General features: G+C 32.0%; 2 protein-coding genes across 4 annotated transcripts; one reads left to right on the top strand and one right to left on the bottom strand.

Moving 5' to 3' along the window:
- The first annotated feature begins 2,976 nt into the window (after nucleotides 1-2,976).
- Nucleotides 2,977-5,370, top strand: LOC140825663 (uncharacterized). Of its 3 annotated transcripts, none has more exons than XM_073187561.1 (3): nucleotides 2,977-3,118; nucleotides 4,698-4,874; nucleotides 5,000-5,370. In XM_073187561.1, the coding sequence occupies exons 2-3, from the start codon at nucleotides 4,704-4,706 to the stop codon at nucleotides 5,069-5,071; spliced, it is 243 nt and encodes an 80-aa protein (XP_073043662.1). In that variant the 5' UTR covers nucleotides 2,977-3,118; nucleotides 4,698-4,703; the 3' UTR covers nucleotides 5,072-5,370. The 3 variants fall into 3 exon arrangements, with proteins under 3 accessions (XP_073043662.1, XP_073043663.1, XP_073043661.1); XM_073187562.1 differs by having other exon boundaries at nucleotides 3,031-3,118; nucleotides 4,703-4,874; XM_073187560.1 differs by lacking the exon at nucleotides 2,977-3,118 and adding an exon at nucleotides 3,146-4,554.
- A 1,946-nt stretch (nucleotides 5,371-7,316) lies between these two features.
- LOC140825662 (vacuolar protein sorting-associated protein 9A-like) lies at nucleotides 7,317-11,504 on the bottom strand. The gene is made up of 5 exons (XM_073187559.1): nucleotides 11,267-11,504; nucleotides 10,125-10,272; nucleotides 9,657-9,827; nucleotides 8,531-8,710; nucleotides 7,317-8,257 (listed from the first exon to the last, which is right to left on the bottom strand). Exons 1-5 carry the CDS (start codon nucleotides 11,374-11,376, stop codon nucleotides 7,460-7,462), a joined length of 1,407 nt encoding a protein of 468 aa, XP_073043660.1. The 5' UTR covers nucleotides 11,377-11,504; the 3' UTR covers nucleotides 7,317-7,459.
- Nucleotides 11,505-13,203: the final 1,699 nt, after the last annotated feature.

Here is a 13,203-nt window from a genome sequence, read left to right as displayed (position 1 = left end):
TTTTGAAAACGCTGATTCGTTCGGATTGGTAGACGGGGACTTTTAAGCCCGTGGAGAAGTTTCCAAACCAACGCACCAGGCCCATAGAGAGGGGGAGAAGTTGCTCGTTGTACGCACAGAATGTGACGTGGTATTGTGTTATTGGCTAGCTCTTTCACACGTGGATTTGCGCGGTGCGATATTGTGAGCTTTGGAGTTTGCCGCGGTGTGATGTTTAGTTGAGGCCCCCGTTGGCTCCGAAATAGCTAGGAGGCCCTTTGAAATTACATTTTTGTATTTCTGTACTGTTATTATTAAATAATTCATCAATACTTTTTTCAGAGTCCCATCTCAAATTTAAAAAAAAAAGGTACTTATCAACCAGCATCCATATGAAACAATAACATACTAACGTAGTTTACAGATTAATATATTATTAGTTCGAGATTTACTAAAAACACATCAAAAAATAACAAATGTGTATCCATAGTCATAAAAGAAATATTTAAATAAATGAACTTTGAATTTTTTTAAAAAAAACTATCAAATAAATATATTCTTCAGTAATAAATGTTCGTTGAATTACAAACAAAACTCGAACATTCTATGTTTGATAAAACAAAAACAAAAAAACAAAACAACTATTTAAAATAGACAAAAAATTACGTGAGACGGTTTCACGGATCATGTTTGTGAGAATGATCTCTTATTTGTGTTTTCCATTAAAAAGTATCACCTTTTATATTAAGGCTATGTTGGTAGCCATGATAAAGATATAATTAATAAATAATCATCTATTATATCATGTTTGGTTCATTTTTAATTTAACATGGAGACCCTTGATTATGATTGAAATCTCTCACTATTTATGTTATTTGTGTGATTAAATATCCCTCATCAAAAGTGTGATAATGTATAATTCTTCAATTGTGATAATGATAAAATTGTATATTGATCATAATACACTTGAATTGTCTTCTTCAATAATATATAAAAATTAAAATCAGTGAAAATTTAATAATTAATATAATATTTAAATTTTTATTATATTTTTTTTATAAATTAATTTCATATATTTTTATTATTTCCAATCATTTTAAAAAAAATAAATTGTAATGCGAATCTATCTTAAATTAAATATTTATAAATTTTTAATCTTGTTAATTAATTTTTTTATGAAAATAAATATTTATTAAATTTTAATTTATTTTGTTTAATGATTATCGTAATATTTTCAAATATATTTTTAATAAATATATTTAAATTAATTTTAATAAATGTAAATTATAGTTATAAAAATTTAATTATCTAACAAATTATTTTAAAAATATTTATAATTATTTTAAAAACTATAATATTTTAATTATTATTAAACTTTATTTAACATTAACATTCAAAATATTATTGTTATTTTAATTATTAAAGTTAATATATATTTACAAATTTATTTATAATAAATATATTTAAATTAATTTTAATAAATGTAAATTATAATTATAAATATTTAATTATCTATCCAATTATTTTAAGAATATATATTTAATTAATATTTTTGGCATTTTGGTCATTGCAATAAAATTTACAAAATTATTTTATCATTTTAAAATCATACCAAATACCATGTTATTTCTTCCACCATACTATTAATACTTATATCTCATTTTTTAATCACTCTAATTACTAATTATTTACTTTATCTCCTCACATGTACCAAACAGAGCCTAAGAGTATTATTTTTTATTGTGAATATCAGTAGAGTTGATCAGTCTCACAGGTTAAGATCCGTAAGATGGTCTCACATGAGACTCACTCGTCAAAACAATACAAAAAACAAATTACCATCTAAAATATAATTATTTTACATAAATATTAATAGTACACAGAGGACCTGTTTGGTGGTGGTGAAGGTGGATAAATAAAATAATCTTAGTTACATTTGGATCGAGGAAGGAGTTGAGATCACATTGACTCAAAAATAAATATTTTGGATTTGAAAGCTTTTTGTTTATTAATTTTACCCAAAACAAATAAATTGATTTGTTATTATGGATTTAAATACCAATAAAATTTTGTTGATAGTTTTCGCCGCTGATACTTCATCGATTATTAATTACGAAGTAGAATATAGTAATTAACTTTGATATAGAATTGACGAAATAAAATATCATTTTAAACTTCATATATTTAAAAACCGGATTTCACTTCTATTTTTAAAAGATAAATAAATTGAAACGGTCAAAAATGTTTTCCTTTCATTATTTATTCTAAACATTTTTTATTTTGCGCAATACCTAACCAAACAATTTTCTCGTTGTTGATACTTCGCCGTTGTCGGAAACGGCACGTCGACACCCACATTCAAAATTCGGAGGTCTGAAGCCTTTTTATTTTGGTATCAAATTGGTGTTTAAACTCAGTTTTATCGCATCCTGACGTCTTGTTTGTGCACGTCGTGCATCCTTGTCATTGGAAATCTTCATTCCGTATTGTTTGTAGTTCGACTCAGCATTAAGGCGCGATTTTCAGTTCATTTCAAGAGATGAGCGTAAGCCGGGTTATAATGTCGAATTTAGTCGGAAAAGAATTGACTAATATTTTGTATATCCATATTAAAACTTGGGATAATAATATTAAATTTCAAGATCAATATAATTTTTTTTTTTGTATACTGTGAATTTTAAATATTAAAAATTTGGTTTCCCTAATAAAAATTTTAGCTGTTGGCGTACCCAAAAAAATTGTATTTGAGTTTTCTAAAAGTAAATCAAAATATTATTATACAAGGAACGAAATTTTAGGCCAAATTTTTCTAATTATGAATTAATTAGGTAAATAGGAGAACACCTTTTGGACATACGCAAAATGTGCGAAAAATTGAGCAAATATTAAAAAAATTGCTCTTTTAAGGAGAAAATAAAACTAGTTTGATTTTGCAACACAAATAACCAATATAGTATCGCGGGCCCAAAAATTTCAGGCCCGAAATCTCCAAAAGATGCAGCCTGGCCCAAAATTAGCCGACCCAAGATACCCAAACGATGCCCCGGGGTCAAACGTTTGATGCTGAAGGCGCCGTTCACCAGCAAATCTTCTCTCTCGCCGACCATTTAGGTCGATCTCCATTTTCAGGCTAAAAAAGGTGAGAATTTGCAACCATTTCCTCGTTTCAAGATTACTATGTAACAATTCCATGATGCTCAATCTAAAATTATATTCTGATTTATGCTTTTTAATCTTGTGCCGTTCCGATGTTTCGAACTTTTGAGTTCGATAATGATTGGAGCCGAATTCGGTTTAAACTTAATACTTCACTCTATTTCATCTCCAAGTACACGAACCATGATGTTTAGAATTCATTTCGCCTCTCTCGTTCGCTCCTCAACCTCACGTCTGAATTGACTCATATAATCGTATGTTTAGTTGCTAGTTCTGATGCCACGGGAGTCAACCTCACGCAGTTCTGGGTTCATTTGCTCTCTTGGAGAACCTCACACCCCCCCCCCCCCCCCCCCCAAAAATCTCGTTCACAAAACCCATCTTCACTCTGCTATTTTTAATGGCTCTGGTGTGTGAACCAATTGTGCGACAGAAAATGGTTGCCTGAAACTGGCAGCAACTTTCTGGGTTTTCGATATTAGCAAAGACAAATCAGAATTTCCAGTTTTCTGATATGAGTATGAATATGATTACTTTACTTCAATTATGTTATAATCAGCAAACGATTATATTTCAGTTATTTTTTTCTCTAATTTTGTAAGTTTGATTGCTTTTCTTTTTTCACTTGAGCTGCGGCAAGAAAACAGGGCATTGCCGCCACACACTCCGGCAACATGCCTAAATGCAGTTTTTTGTTTTTTGGTGTTTGTTATTGTTAATTCTTGTTGTTTCATAGCTTTAGTTCAAACATGCTCAAATTAAGGTTTGAATAACTCAAACCGAACTCGAATTTGAGCAATTCCAAGCTATAGTTCGATTATGCTCGAATGATTTGAACCACTCTAATCGAACTCGAATTTCATTTTGAACCGATATTGAACCAAAATTACTTATAATTGAATTCAATTAACTAACATATTTTTCGAGCTCTCACTCAAATATCAATATTTTTATACTATCCAACTCGATTTGGTTTGTTTGCACTTTTAGTTTGGAGTAATCACGATACAAGATAAACTTTCAAGTTGGGTCGTTTTTAAAATCAATCTTCTTCTGACTGATTGCAACTCTGTTAGATGATTTGGAGGGCCAAATCTGGTACGAAGTTGAACCTTTATTTTGAGGCCATGGATTGTTATTCTCTTATGTAAACAGTTAAACATATAGGCAATCTATCACCACCACCCTCAGCTTGTCTATTCGTTATGCTTTTTGTCATCATTGTTACCTAGTTCGCCAAAATTGTAAAACCGATGGTTCTTTTTCCTTGCATAATAAAACATATTTAAGTCCACTAATGGTGCAACCCTTTGGCTTCATTTGATTGTGATGGCAACATCACTGCATGGGTACACCTTTGTCTGGCTGAGATGTACCACAATTATAGTAGAAGATTGGAAATGGTCTACTTTGGGTTGGGTAAAGCACAATTATTACTTGATCATGAGATGAGAATGCGCACCGTTTCCCATATCATATATTTAGTGCAGTTAATATCTATGTGGTTTTTTCATAACACAGCTTTTGTTTAATTCTTTTTGTCACTTTTTGGCATTGATTAGGGAAGAATGGGCCGCAAAGCTGGTACATTGTATATTAACCCAAAGAAATTCGGCAATCTTCAAAAACCTTGCATGAGAGATATGGTTTCATTTCTTAATTGTTTGGCTCTAAGCCAAGGAAACGATCAAAAATGTACTCGGCAGAAGTCACTTTTGAGTGCCTGCATGGATGCTCAGGTATGACACCGGTCGCTTGTGCCCCTTGGCAATTTCCTAAAGAATTTGGTTTTGTTCTCCAGTAATTATCTTCTTGTCAGACCATATTACCATTTTGTTATTCCTTTTCTGTTCCCTTTCTGCAGACTGCTAATAAAAGAAAGCCTTGGGGTAGCATAAACTATCACTTGCAGAGGCTTAACAGAGGAAGAAAGTAGGAACTGGACTCTAGTAGCCTTATTGATTATGAGACTGCATCACATCAGCTGGCATCTTCTGTGTTGAAAACAAAGGCCGAAACTGTTTACATTTTTTTTTATGCGAGCTCATTGAAATCTCGCTAAAGAATATTCTGTTTCTTCGCATTTTCTGGCTGTTTTTGTTTAAATCCAGTAAATGAACGTAATTTTAGAGTTTTTTGCAAGCGTTTGGAATGTTTACGTAGGAAGCTGGAGAGAACTTATGTTCGGGAAATCTGATACAGTGATGTGCAATGAACTAATTTGTTAATCCGTTACACCTAATCCAGATTGATGCGAAACATTTGGAGTTATTCGTTTATTTTTCTAATTTTGTTGAATATTCGTAGAAACGGAGATATATTTACCAGTCTAATGGCCAACAGCTGACTGCGAATGAAATTGGAACATTTTCTATATATTGTGGATTGTTGGATGGCTTATTTTCAGTATGTCAAATTAATTTTTTTTCTTTTGATTTAAGCATCAGGTTGGTTTCTCAATCCTCTATGAGCTGACTCAATCTTGGAACATTTTTCTATACATTGTGGATTGTTGGATGGCTTATTTTCAGTATGTCAAATTAATTTTTTTCTTTTGATTTAAGCATCAGGTTGGTTTCTCAATCCTCTATGAGCTGACTCAATCCCATTACCATTGAGGTTGTAGGAATAGACAAATCAAATTGCTGCAATAAGTAAAATGGCCAAGTTCTTCACCTGTAATTGTCTACTGTCAATGTTAAAACTACTTTTCGTGTCTTAATCCAAAAAAAAAATAATCACTTTATTTGAATTCGAGTATGTAATGATAACTGGTTTGAAGTTGTATGCATGTTTCGACAACTCGCAGTTTAGTTTTTTTAATCGGGTCAATAATGGAATATTTGTTAGAATAACTCGTCAAATAAAGTACTTTGAAATTTCCAAGATTGATGGTGCAGTTCCTTGGTCAATTTTTGGTTGAGTTCTTTGGCTATCAAGCAACTGAAAACAAAGGAAAAACGATGAAATAAATAAGAGAAGAGGCTACATTTGAATTCATATACGTTATATTTTATCTAGATATAAAATCATCAAACCGATGGTGAGGGTTGAAAATTGTTGTTTGGCAAATGAATCAGTCGAATATGCAAGTGTTTTAGAGCCACACCGTTGCGCATTTTCTTCCAAATAATTATCTCATCCTCGCCAACCTTTAGCCTATCGGTGGTGCCGCCCTCTGCACCACAGGCAAAGGTGGATCAAGGTCACCTATATTCACCACCTTCACACAATCTTCTCCAAGACCAATATTGGTCTTTAACTTATCCTCGGGTTCTTCCACCGATGTTTGACCTTTGTGGTGATTGTTGACTTTGATTGACAAACGGCTAAACATCGGCAAGAAAATGGTTTTCTGGTGGAAGTTTTTGCACAGGACATGTGGAAGGTCTATGTGATACACAAGGCAATATTAAAACGTAATTTCTTGAGATATTTTACATCCACGCATCCATCTCTGCTATGTGATATATATACATACACATATCTATAATTTACTAGTGTTTTATGTATGCACATTAGAATAATTAAAGATGCAGGATGCATTATAGTTACTAGTAACCGTGGCACGTGCGTTGTGTGTGTCCTGAATACATGTGGCTAATATATTAAATATTCATGATATTACAACATAATGACGTCACAACATTAAGAAGAGAGTTTATTTTTCACGGTGGCTAGTTTAGAGAAGAAATAATATTATTTTTTACATGAGCAGTTTCTTTATGACGGTGCATATAATATTATTTGTTAAAAAAAAATATAATATAAAAAATGAGAAAAGATAAAATAAGAAAGAAAGTTAGTGTCCTCGTTATTATTAGAGGCTCAACTATAATAAAATAATAAATAGTAAATATAAAAAATTAAAAAAAATAAAACATGAAAGAAAGTTGATGTCTTCATAGAACAGTTATTATTAGGGCCTCATACTTAATATAATAGTATAGATATAACAATAATAATAATAAGGCTACATAGTCTATAGAGCTAATACTACCTAGGTGCAGCTTGCTGCCTGGTTGCCTACCTGGGGACAAGCCCTACTCAAACATACGAAGTAGAAGTATACATTTAATAATCACTATTTTTCTTGTGTTTGAAGATTGTCTCCTGCTGCAAAATTCACTCCCTGTTTTTACTTGAGATTTAATGACCCAAAAAATATTTCAGGGAGATGATTTACAAATAGAACATACAGTATGAAATTAATTAAAAGAATGAAAAATACTCGTCTCTATCTTTTTTCACCTTTTTTTCACTATGAGTCATACAATAAGCACAGAAATCAGCGCAATATTACACGAGATAATGTGATCCATAGTCATCTTAGAGAATTTTCATCCCCTTTCTCCCCTTGAGTTTGCAAAGTTTCTTCTTCGGACAAGTTCGGTTCCATATTTTCCAACCCAGAAACCGATCCTTCGCCTAGGTCGTTGACTAAACTAGAAACGTCCTTAAGATCATTGGTTTTTTCTGATTCCTTTGCAATATTGGGAGGTGATGGGGTTGTCACACCCAGTCCTTTGGCAAGGCAGACATACTTCATCACCAGCTGCTTGTAATTGTTTAGCAGATCTTCTACATCACTAACCGTTAGATCACCGGCAAGGGCATACAGATATGGGAAATCATGAAAGATTTGGCTTATGTCGTCTTCCTTTAACACCATGGTCGCACCTTTATTTTCCAGGTCTGAGATAGACGGAAATTTATCCAAAGATACCTGGTCTTTCCCAAGAGATTCCTCGATTCTTGATCCAGTTTCAGATGATTGGACCGGTAATCGAGGTTGTGTTGCCGAGAGATGATGTTTCCTATAATTCGAAGCTGGTCTGGACTCCAGTGGTTCTCCCTTAGGAATGTAACCGGAACTTCGATCTGCTCGAGCGTATGAATTGTCTGAGCTCTCTGAAAGGCCAGAAAGAAGTGCCCGAGCTGATTCCATGTTTGTTTCGTATTCTATTTCATCCATTGAAAGGGATTTTGCATCAAGGTTCATAATGAAAGACTCCACAGAAAGCATGTTTGTGAAGAAGTATGCTGCTTCTGATACCAAGCGAGTTTGCCGCCTAAACCGTTGTATATATGATAAGTTGGAGTGTAGTTGAGGTGGGTTTGCCTGGTCAGCCACACAAAGTTTTAACAGTCGAGCACTTAGTGGCTTAGTATATTACAGCAACTATAATAATGAAGAATCATCATGATGAGTTCTTAAGGAACACATGTATTCAGTTGAACAATCGCGAAATCACATAATAACAGATCCACCAGAGAGAAGTAAGTTTATATAACATTAACGGCAAACTAGACAGACAGCAGCAGTCAAATTGAATCACAAATGATAAATAGTAGAGAATCTTCCAACGGATGCCAAATCAAACAAACAGAATACCTTTATGGTGACATAAATAAGAACAGGGAGAAATTCATCAGCTCCTGGATGATCTTCATCACACGCAACAGAGACATTGATCAGTAGGTTGTTGATAACCTTACAACAACGTAAAATGCACAGAAGTTTATCTCTAGGTGCCTTGTACATGTTAATCTTTTGCAGCTCTTTCTGTGCAAGCTGCACAATGGCAAAACAAGAGTGAATTACTTTCATGGTATAAGACCTAGTGGAGTAAATGATTTTAGTTCATAGGGTATTGCATAGCACTAGATCTTTTTTAAAAAAAATCAAGGGGATATAAGTCTGTCTCTACTCATCTTCTTTCTCTCATCATGTAACATTTTGTTTAGCATTCCCGATTACAAGTTAACTTCTCCATGAATAACATATAATTTGTCAAGTACAGCGTGCCACACAACCATGCAACAACTTAGAATATTACATAAAAAAAACAAGAAATTTTGAATTGCTTTGCTGGCTTATTCATCAATATCTGAAATAAAATCATGATTTGTTCCACGCATCTGGCATATATCAGACAACAAATCAAACTAGTAATATTAAGCATGGAACTAACTATTTAAGCTATGACAGATAGGACAAAACGTATATCTGATTAATCCATACAGGACATCCAAAGTAACTGGATTGAAAAGAAAACTGATTAGGTAGGAGCTTCCATCTGTCTTCCACCTATGATTTCCTCAGGAAAAATAATTTTTACAAGCTTAACAAATGGTTATAGAACAGGTGGTTAATGAATCTCTCATATTTTCACAAGTCACTTCCTTTACAAACTTGACTCACCACCGTAGCTAAAAATTTAATTCCATCTCGGAAAGTTCAAGTTTATTTTTTTAATTCTAAATACGAACGAAGGCCATGCTTCCCTCTAACAACACCAGATCAAGTATCAACTACGGTGTCCAAGAAATTACTCCAAATTAAACCACATTAGAACAATCAATTTCATCTTGGGGATATGATCCGAAACATCAAGAAAAGGCGAGGCCAGCACAACCTCCTATCTGTTGTAATCACATACCAAATGTTTTTACATGGGATTCAATTAGAGAAGAATACAAGGCAAGGTGAAAATCAGTAGGTCCGTTCCTGCACTCACCAACCATGATGTTTCATTTTGAAATTTCGGCTTGATATCTAAATGATCAGGTCGAATAAATTGTTGAACCAGAGCCATTTTCTCATGCAGCTGATCATCGGCTTTCACATCTTCTGGAACTGAAGCATATACACGTGTAAATAACTTTGTCATGACATACTTCTCCAGTCCCTGCAATTGAAAGAGTATATCAAAACATAAAAAGATAACGACGGATTAAAACGCACTATTCCCCATTGATTGTAATAGAACGGAACTCAAGACAATCATGCAAGAATACAGAACATTTAAACAAAGTCAAAACTATGAATGCAAAAAGCACATTTTTCTAAAATAAGTTATTATATTCAATCCTCTATGTAAAATAAGCAATAGCAAATCACAACAGAAAGGCTGAAAATTAGATAATCATTAGATCGCAAAGGTCATATATTTTCAAACATAGTAGAAAATGTAACGGGTACTCACTTCACCCGCGCTCTCTAACTCTTCTTCCGAAGATCCTGCCCAGAGGGAGTGAGCCCTGAATGCTGCTTCCATATTGCTGAGAAACTCCTGAACAGATGCACTGTCCCTTTCCGCATCTGGTGCATTGTTCAAAAATGACACTATGAAACTGAAAAAAGAAGTTTAATTAGATATATACAGTTTTTACATGTGAAAACCAAATATGAAGAACATAATATTCAGCACTCAGCAATATTTGCTTCATTTCAGGGCAACATAATTTTTTTGTAAACTCCAAACTGTTGTGGATATATTGAATGAGAAGCACGCAACAACTTACCAAGATGGTGCGATTTATGGAAACAAAGTGGCACATACTATAAATTAAACGCCTTATTAATTCTGAGAGAACTACACATGCTCGTGAATGGTTGTTGAGTAAATTGTGTAGACGAAAAAGTGCATTCATATTCATCAGAAGAAAATAAATGTCGTCTGTACAAATGCAAGCTTATATACAATAGAAAATGAAGCTAAGAAAACAAAAGCGTGTTTTGTATTACTAACTTTTATACTAACTAACAGTAATTGGTACTTCTTGCTACATCTTCTTGAAAGAGTAAATGGATAAATTTGATTGAACTAAATTTTGAAAGAAAAAAAAAGAGATAAAGAAGCAGTTTACAACTTGAGTAATAAATCTTTAGCATCGTGTTAACGCTGAAATAAACCTAGCATGAATTTTTATTTTTATATTTTTTTAAAAAAAGACATTTAGAAAGCTATGCTAACTTGAGTTAAGTTCCCAAAGTTCGTGAAAAGTGATCTTTTTTTTAGCACGAGTCCAGTTATACTAAAAACGGCTCCAGGAATAAGAATCCTTGAGCATGTACAAATAATGAATCATATCGATGCTTAAACGCTTAGATACCTTTGAATTAAATCCCAAAAATTCATCAAAACATCGTCTGTTCCACATTTATGACTTAATTCGAGTCTAGCCACACAAACAAAGCTCCAGCTAACAAGGATGAACCATGAGCAGCCACAATTCTAAAAAAAAAAAAGATTCCTTTAAAGTCCTCGATCTAATCTACCAACAAAGAGTGACACAATATGCGTGCAAGCACACAAATTTCGAAGGTGCGTATGCATCACAATACCTTTTGATGCCTTTTACGAATTCGGCGGCGGAGGGGTGGCGCATGCGCTCCAGGAAGTCGTGCCATGTCAGCGGAGCTGTGGATGATCCGAAAACGTCAGAGTTCTCCATCGGCGATCAGAGGAAAGGTGCTCTCTCTTTGGATTCTGAGCTGGGTTTACGTCAACGGAATGGGTTCTGAAGCGGAACATAGAAGTTGTCGATTGGGTTGGCCCATATTTCTTCGGGCCCAAACCTTGTTTGAATATCGCATAAACCAATCGGGTTTTTCACGGTCCTAAAATGGTCCTTTCTTTATCTTTTTTTTTTCTATCGCACGTAATTATTGCAACGTAGTGAAATTAGATGTTAAAATAATGATTCCGGAAATGTTAATTTTTTATTTCAAGAAATAAAATTAATCATGCTTTTATCATTAAGAAATTTTAAATAAACTAACATTAAGAATATTCCTGATAAGAGTAATAATAAATAATAGAAACATATTAATGATAATAATACTAATATTAAAAATAACAACAATAATAAAACCAAGTATAATAATAAAAACAATAAAATTAGCAAAATTAGGGCTGAACAAATTTCTAACAAAACAAATAACCGACTAAATTTATTCAATTTGAAAATTATATTTAGTTTTTTTAAAATAAATCGATTGTGAAATTTTCAATAATGATGATGATTATAATGATAATAATAGAAATTGGGGGTTAAGAATATTTCTATTGACAAACAACGTAAGAGATTTGATTTAAAAATAAGATTTGGTTTACTTTATTTAAAAAATTTATTTTGCTTTAAATTTATGATTTTGGATAGAAAATCTGATGCGGAGGTTCTATTTCTGACTTCTCCAGTAATTAATGTAATTAAATTCTAAATTTCTACGAGATAAAATAGCCTGAAATACAATTTTTTTTTCCAAATTCAAACAATTCAATTCAATACAATCCAATTGTTTAATCGTGTCTGTAGTCCCTGATGTATACGGCAATCAATATCATTAAATATATAATTATTGGATTTTAATTTCAAACAAAATTTGTATTTATCATTATAAATGAAGAAAAAATCAACAATTATTTAGCATTAGATATTGCCAGTTATATCCAATACCGTCGGCAATTTTCTTTTGTGTATATGTCAAACTTCAAGTTTTTTAAGTTTAAGTGATGGTATCACGAGCTTTTACGATTTTTTTCAATTTTATTATATTTTTATTTATTTTATTTCGAACAATAGTTCAAAGATATAATCAAATATCTAAAAGCGTGAAGAGTGTTGAAGCTTTTTGTGTCAAACTTGAAGTTTTTCAAATTTAAGTAAGACTCCTACGAATTTAATTGTAAAAAATATTTTATAAATTTTACTAAAATTTGAATTATTTAAAGTCAGAACAATAAACAAAAAGATAGAGTTTCCATAAATTCAACATTTTAATAAATAAATATAAAGTTTTAAAGAATATAACATTATAATAATTCAGCTTTCTTACAGATCCATAAAATAATATAACAAAATAAGCTAATTATCGATTAGTATGTGATATTTATATTAATGAATTTTTATTTAATATTTATGAAAACATATTCATGCAAAATATAAATAAAATCTTTATTTTTTTAAAAAGCTGCGTAATCAACTTTAAGAATACAAAACTTAAGCGATAATTTTAGAACAATGTATAGAATTATCATAAATTAAAGATTAAATTAATAACTTTCAAGTTCTGAAAAATATAAATGTAATCAATTAATATGTAATATTTGGAAAAACATAATAATTAACGAAATCTTGTGTTATAAAAAGCTGTTGCTTAATCGAACTTTTTACAACAATGACATGCTTGGTAATCACGGAATCCACATTATACACAGTTTGGGTAAGATAATTGTATTTGTGATGTTAGTTCCTTCCACTTCATCTCGCATTGCTAGG

This window comes from Primulina eburnea, chromosome 3, assembly GCF_022965805.1.
Source record: "Primulina eburnea isolate SZY01 chromosome 3, ASM2296580v1, whole genome shotgun sequence".
Classification (NCBI taxonomy): domain Eukaryota; kingdom Viridiplantae; phylum Streptophyta; class Magnoliopsida; order Lamiales; family Gesneriaceae; genus Primulina; species Primulina eburnea.
Note: the sequence above shows the minus strand (reverse complement) of the source record. Positions and strands in the feature narration are given on the sequence as shown.

What these genes read in the sequence shown, in the direction of transcription:
- LOC140825662 (XM_073187559.1), bottom strand. Translation starts at nt 11,376, where the DNA reads ATGGAGAACTCTGACGTTTTCGGATCATCCACAGCTCCGCTGACATGG. An exon ending in TTCGTAAAAGGCATCAAAAG is followed by an intron (nt 10,273 to 11,266) that starts GTATTGTGATGC and finishes TTCTTTTTTCAG; the next exon opens with TTTCATAGTGTCATTTTTGA. An exon ending in AAAATGAAACATCATGGTTG is followed by an intron (nt 8,711 to 9,656) that starts GTGAGTGCAGGA and finishes GCCATTGTGCAG; the next exon opens with CTTGCACAGAAAGAGCTGCA.
- LOC140825663 (XM_073187560.1), top strand. Translation starts at nt 4,465, where the DNA reads ATGGCAACATCACTGCATGGGTACACCTTTGTCTGGCTGAGATGTACC. An exon ending in AATGGTCTACTTTGGGTTGG is followed by an intron (nt 4,555 to 4,697) that starts GTAAAGCACAAT and finishes GGCATTGATTAG; the next exon opens with GGAAGAATGGGCCGCAAAGC. An exon ending in GTGCCTGCATGGATGCTCAG is followed by an intron (nt 4,875 to 4,999) that starts GTATGACACCGG and finishes CCCTTTCTGCAG; the next exon opens with ACTGCTAATAAAAGAAAGCC.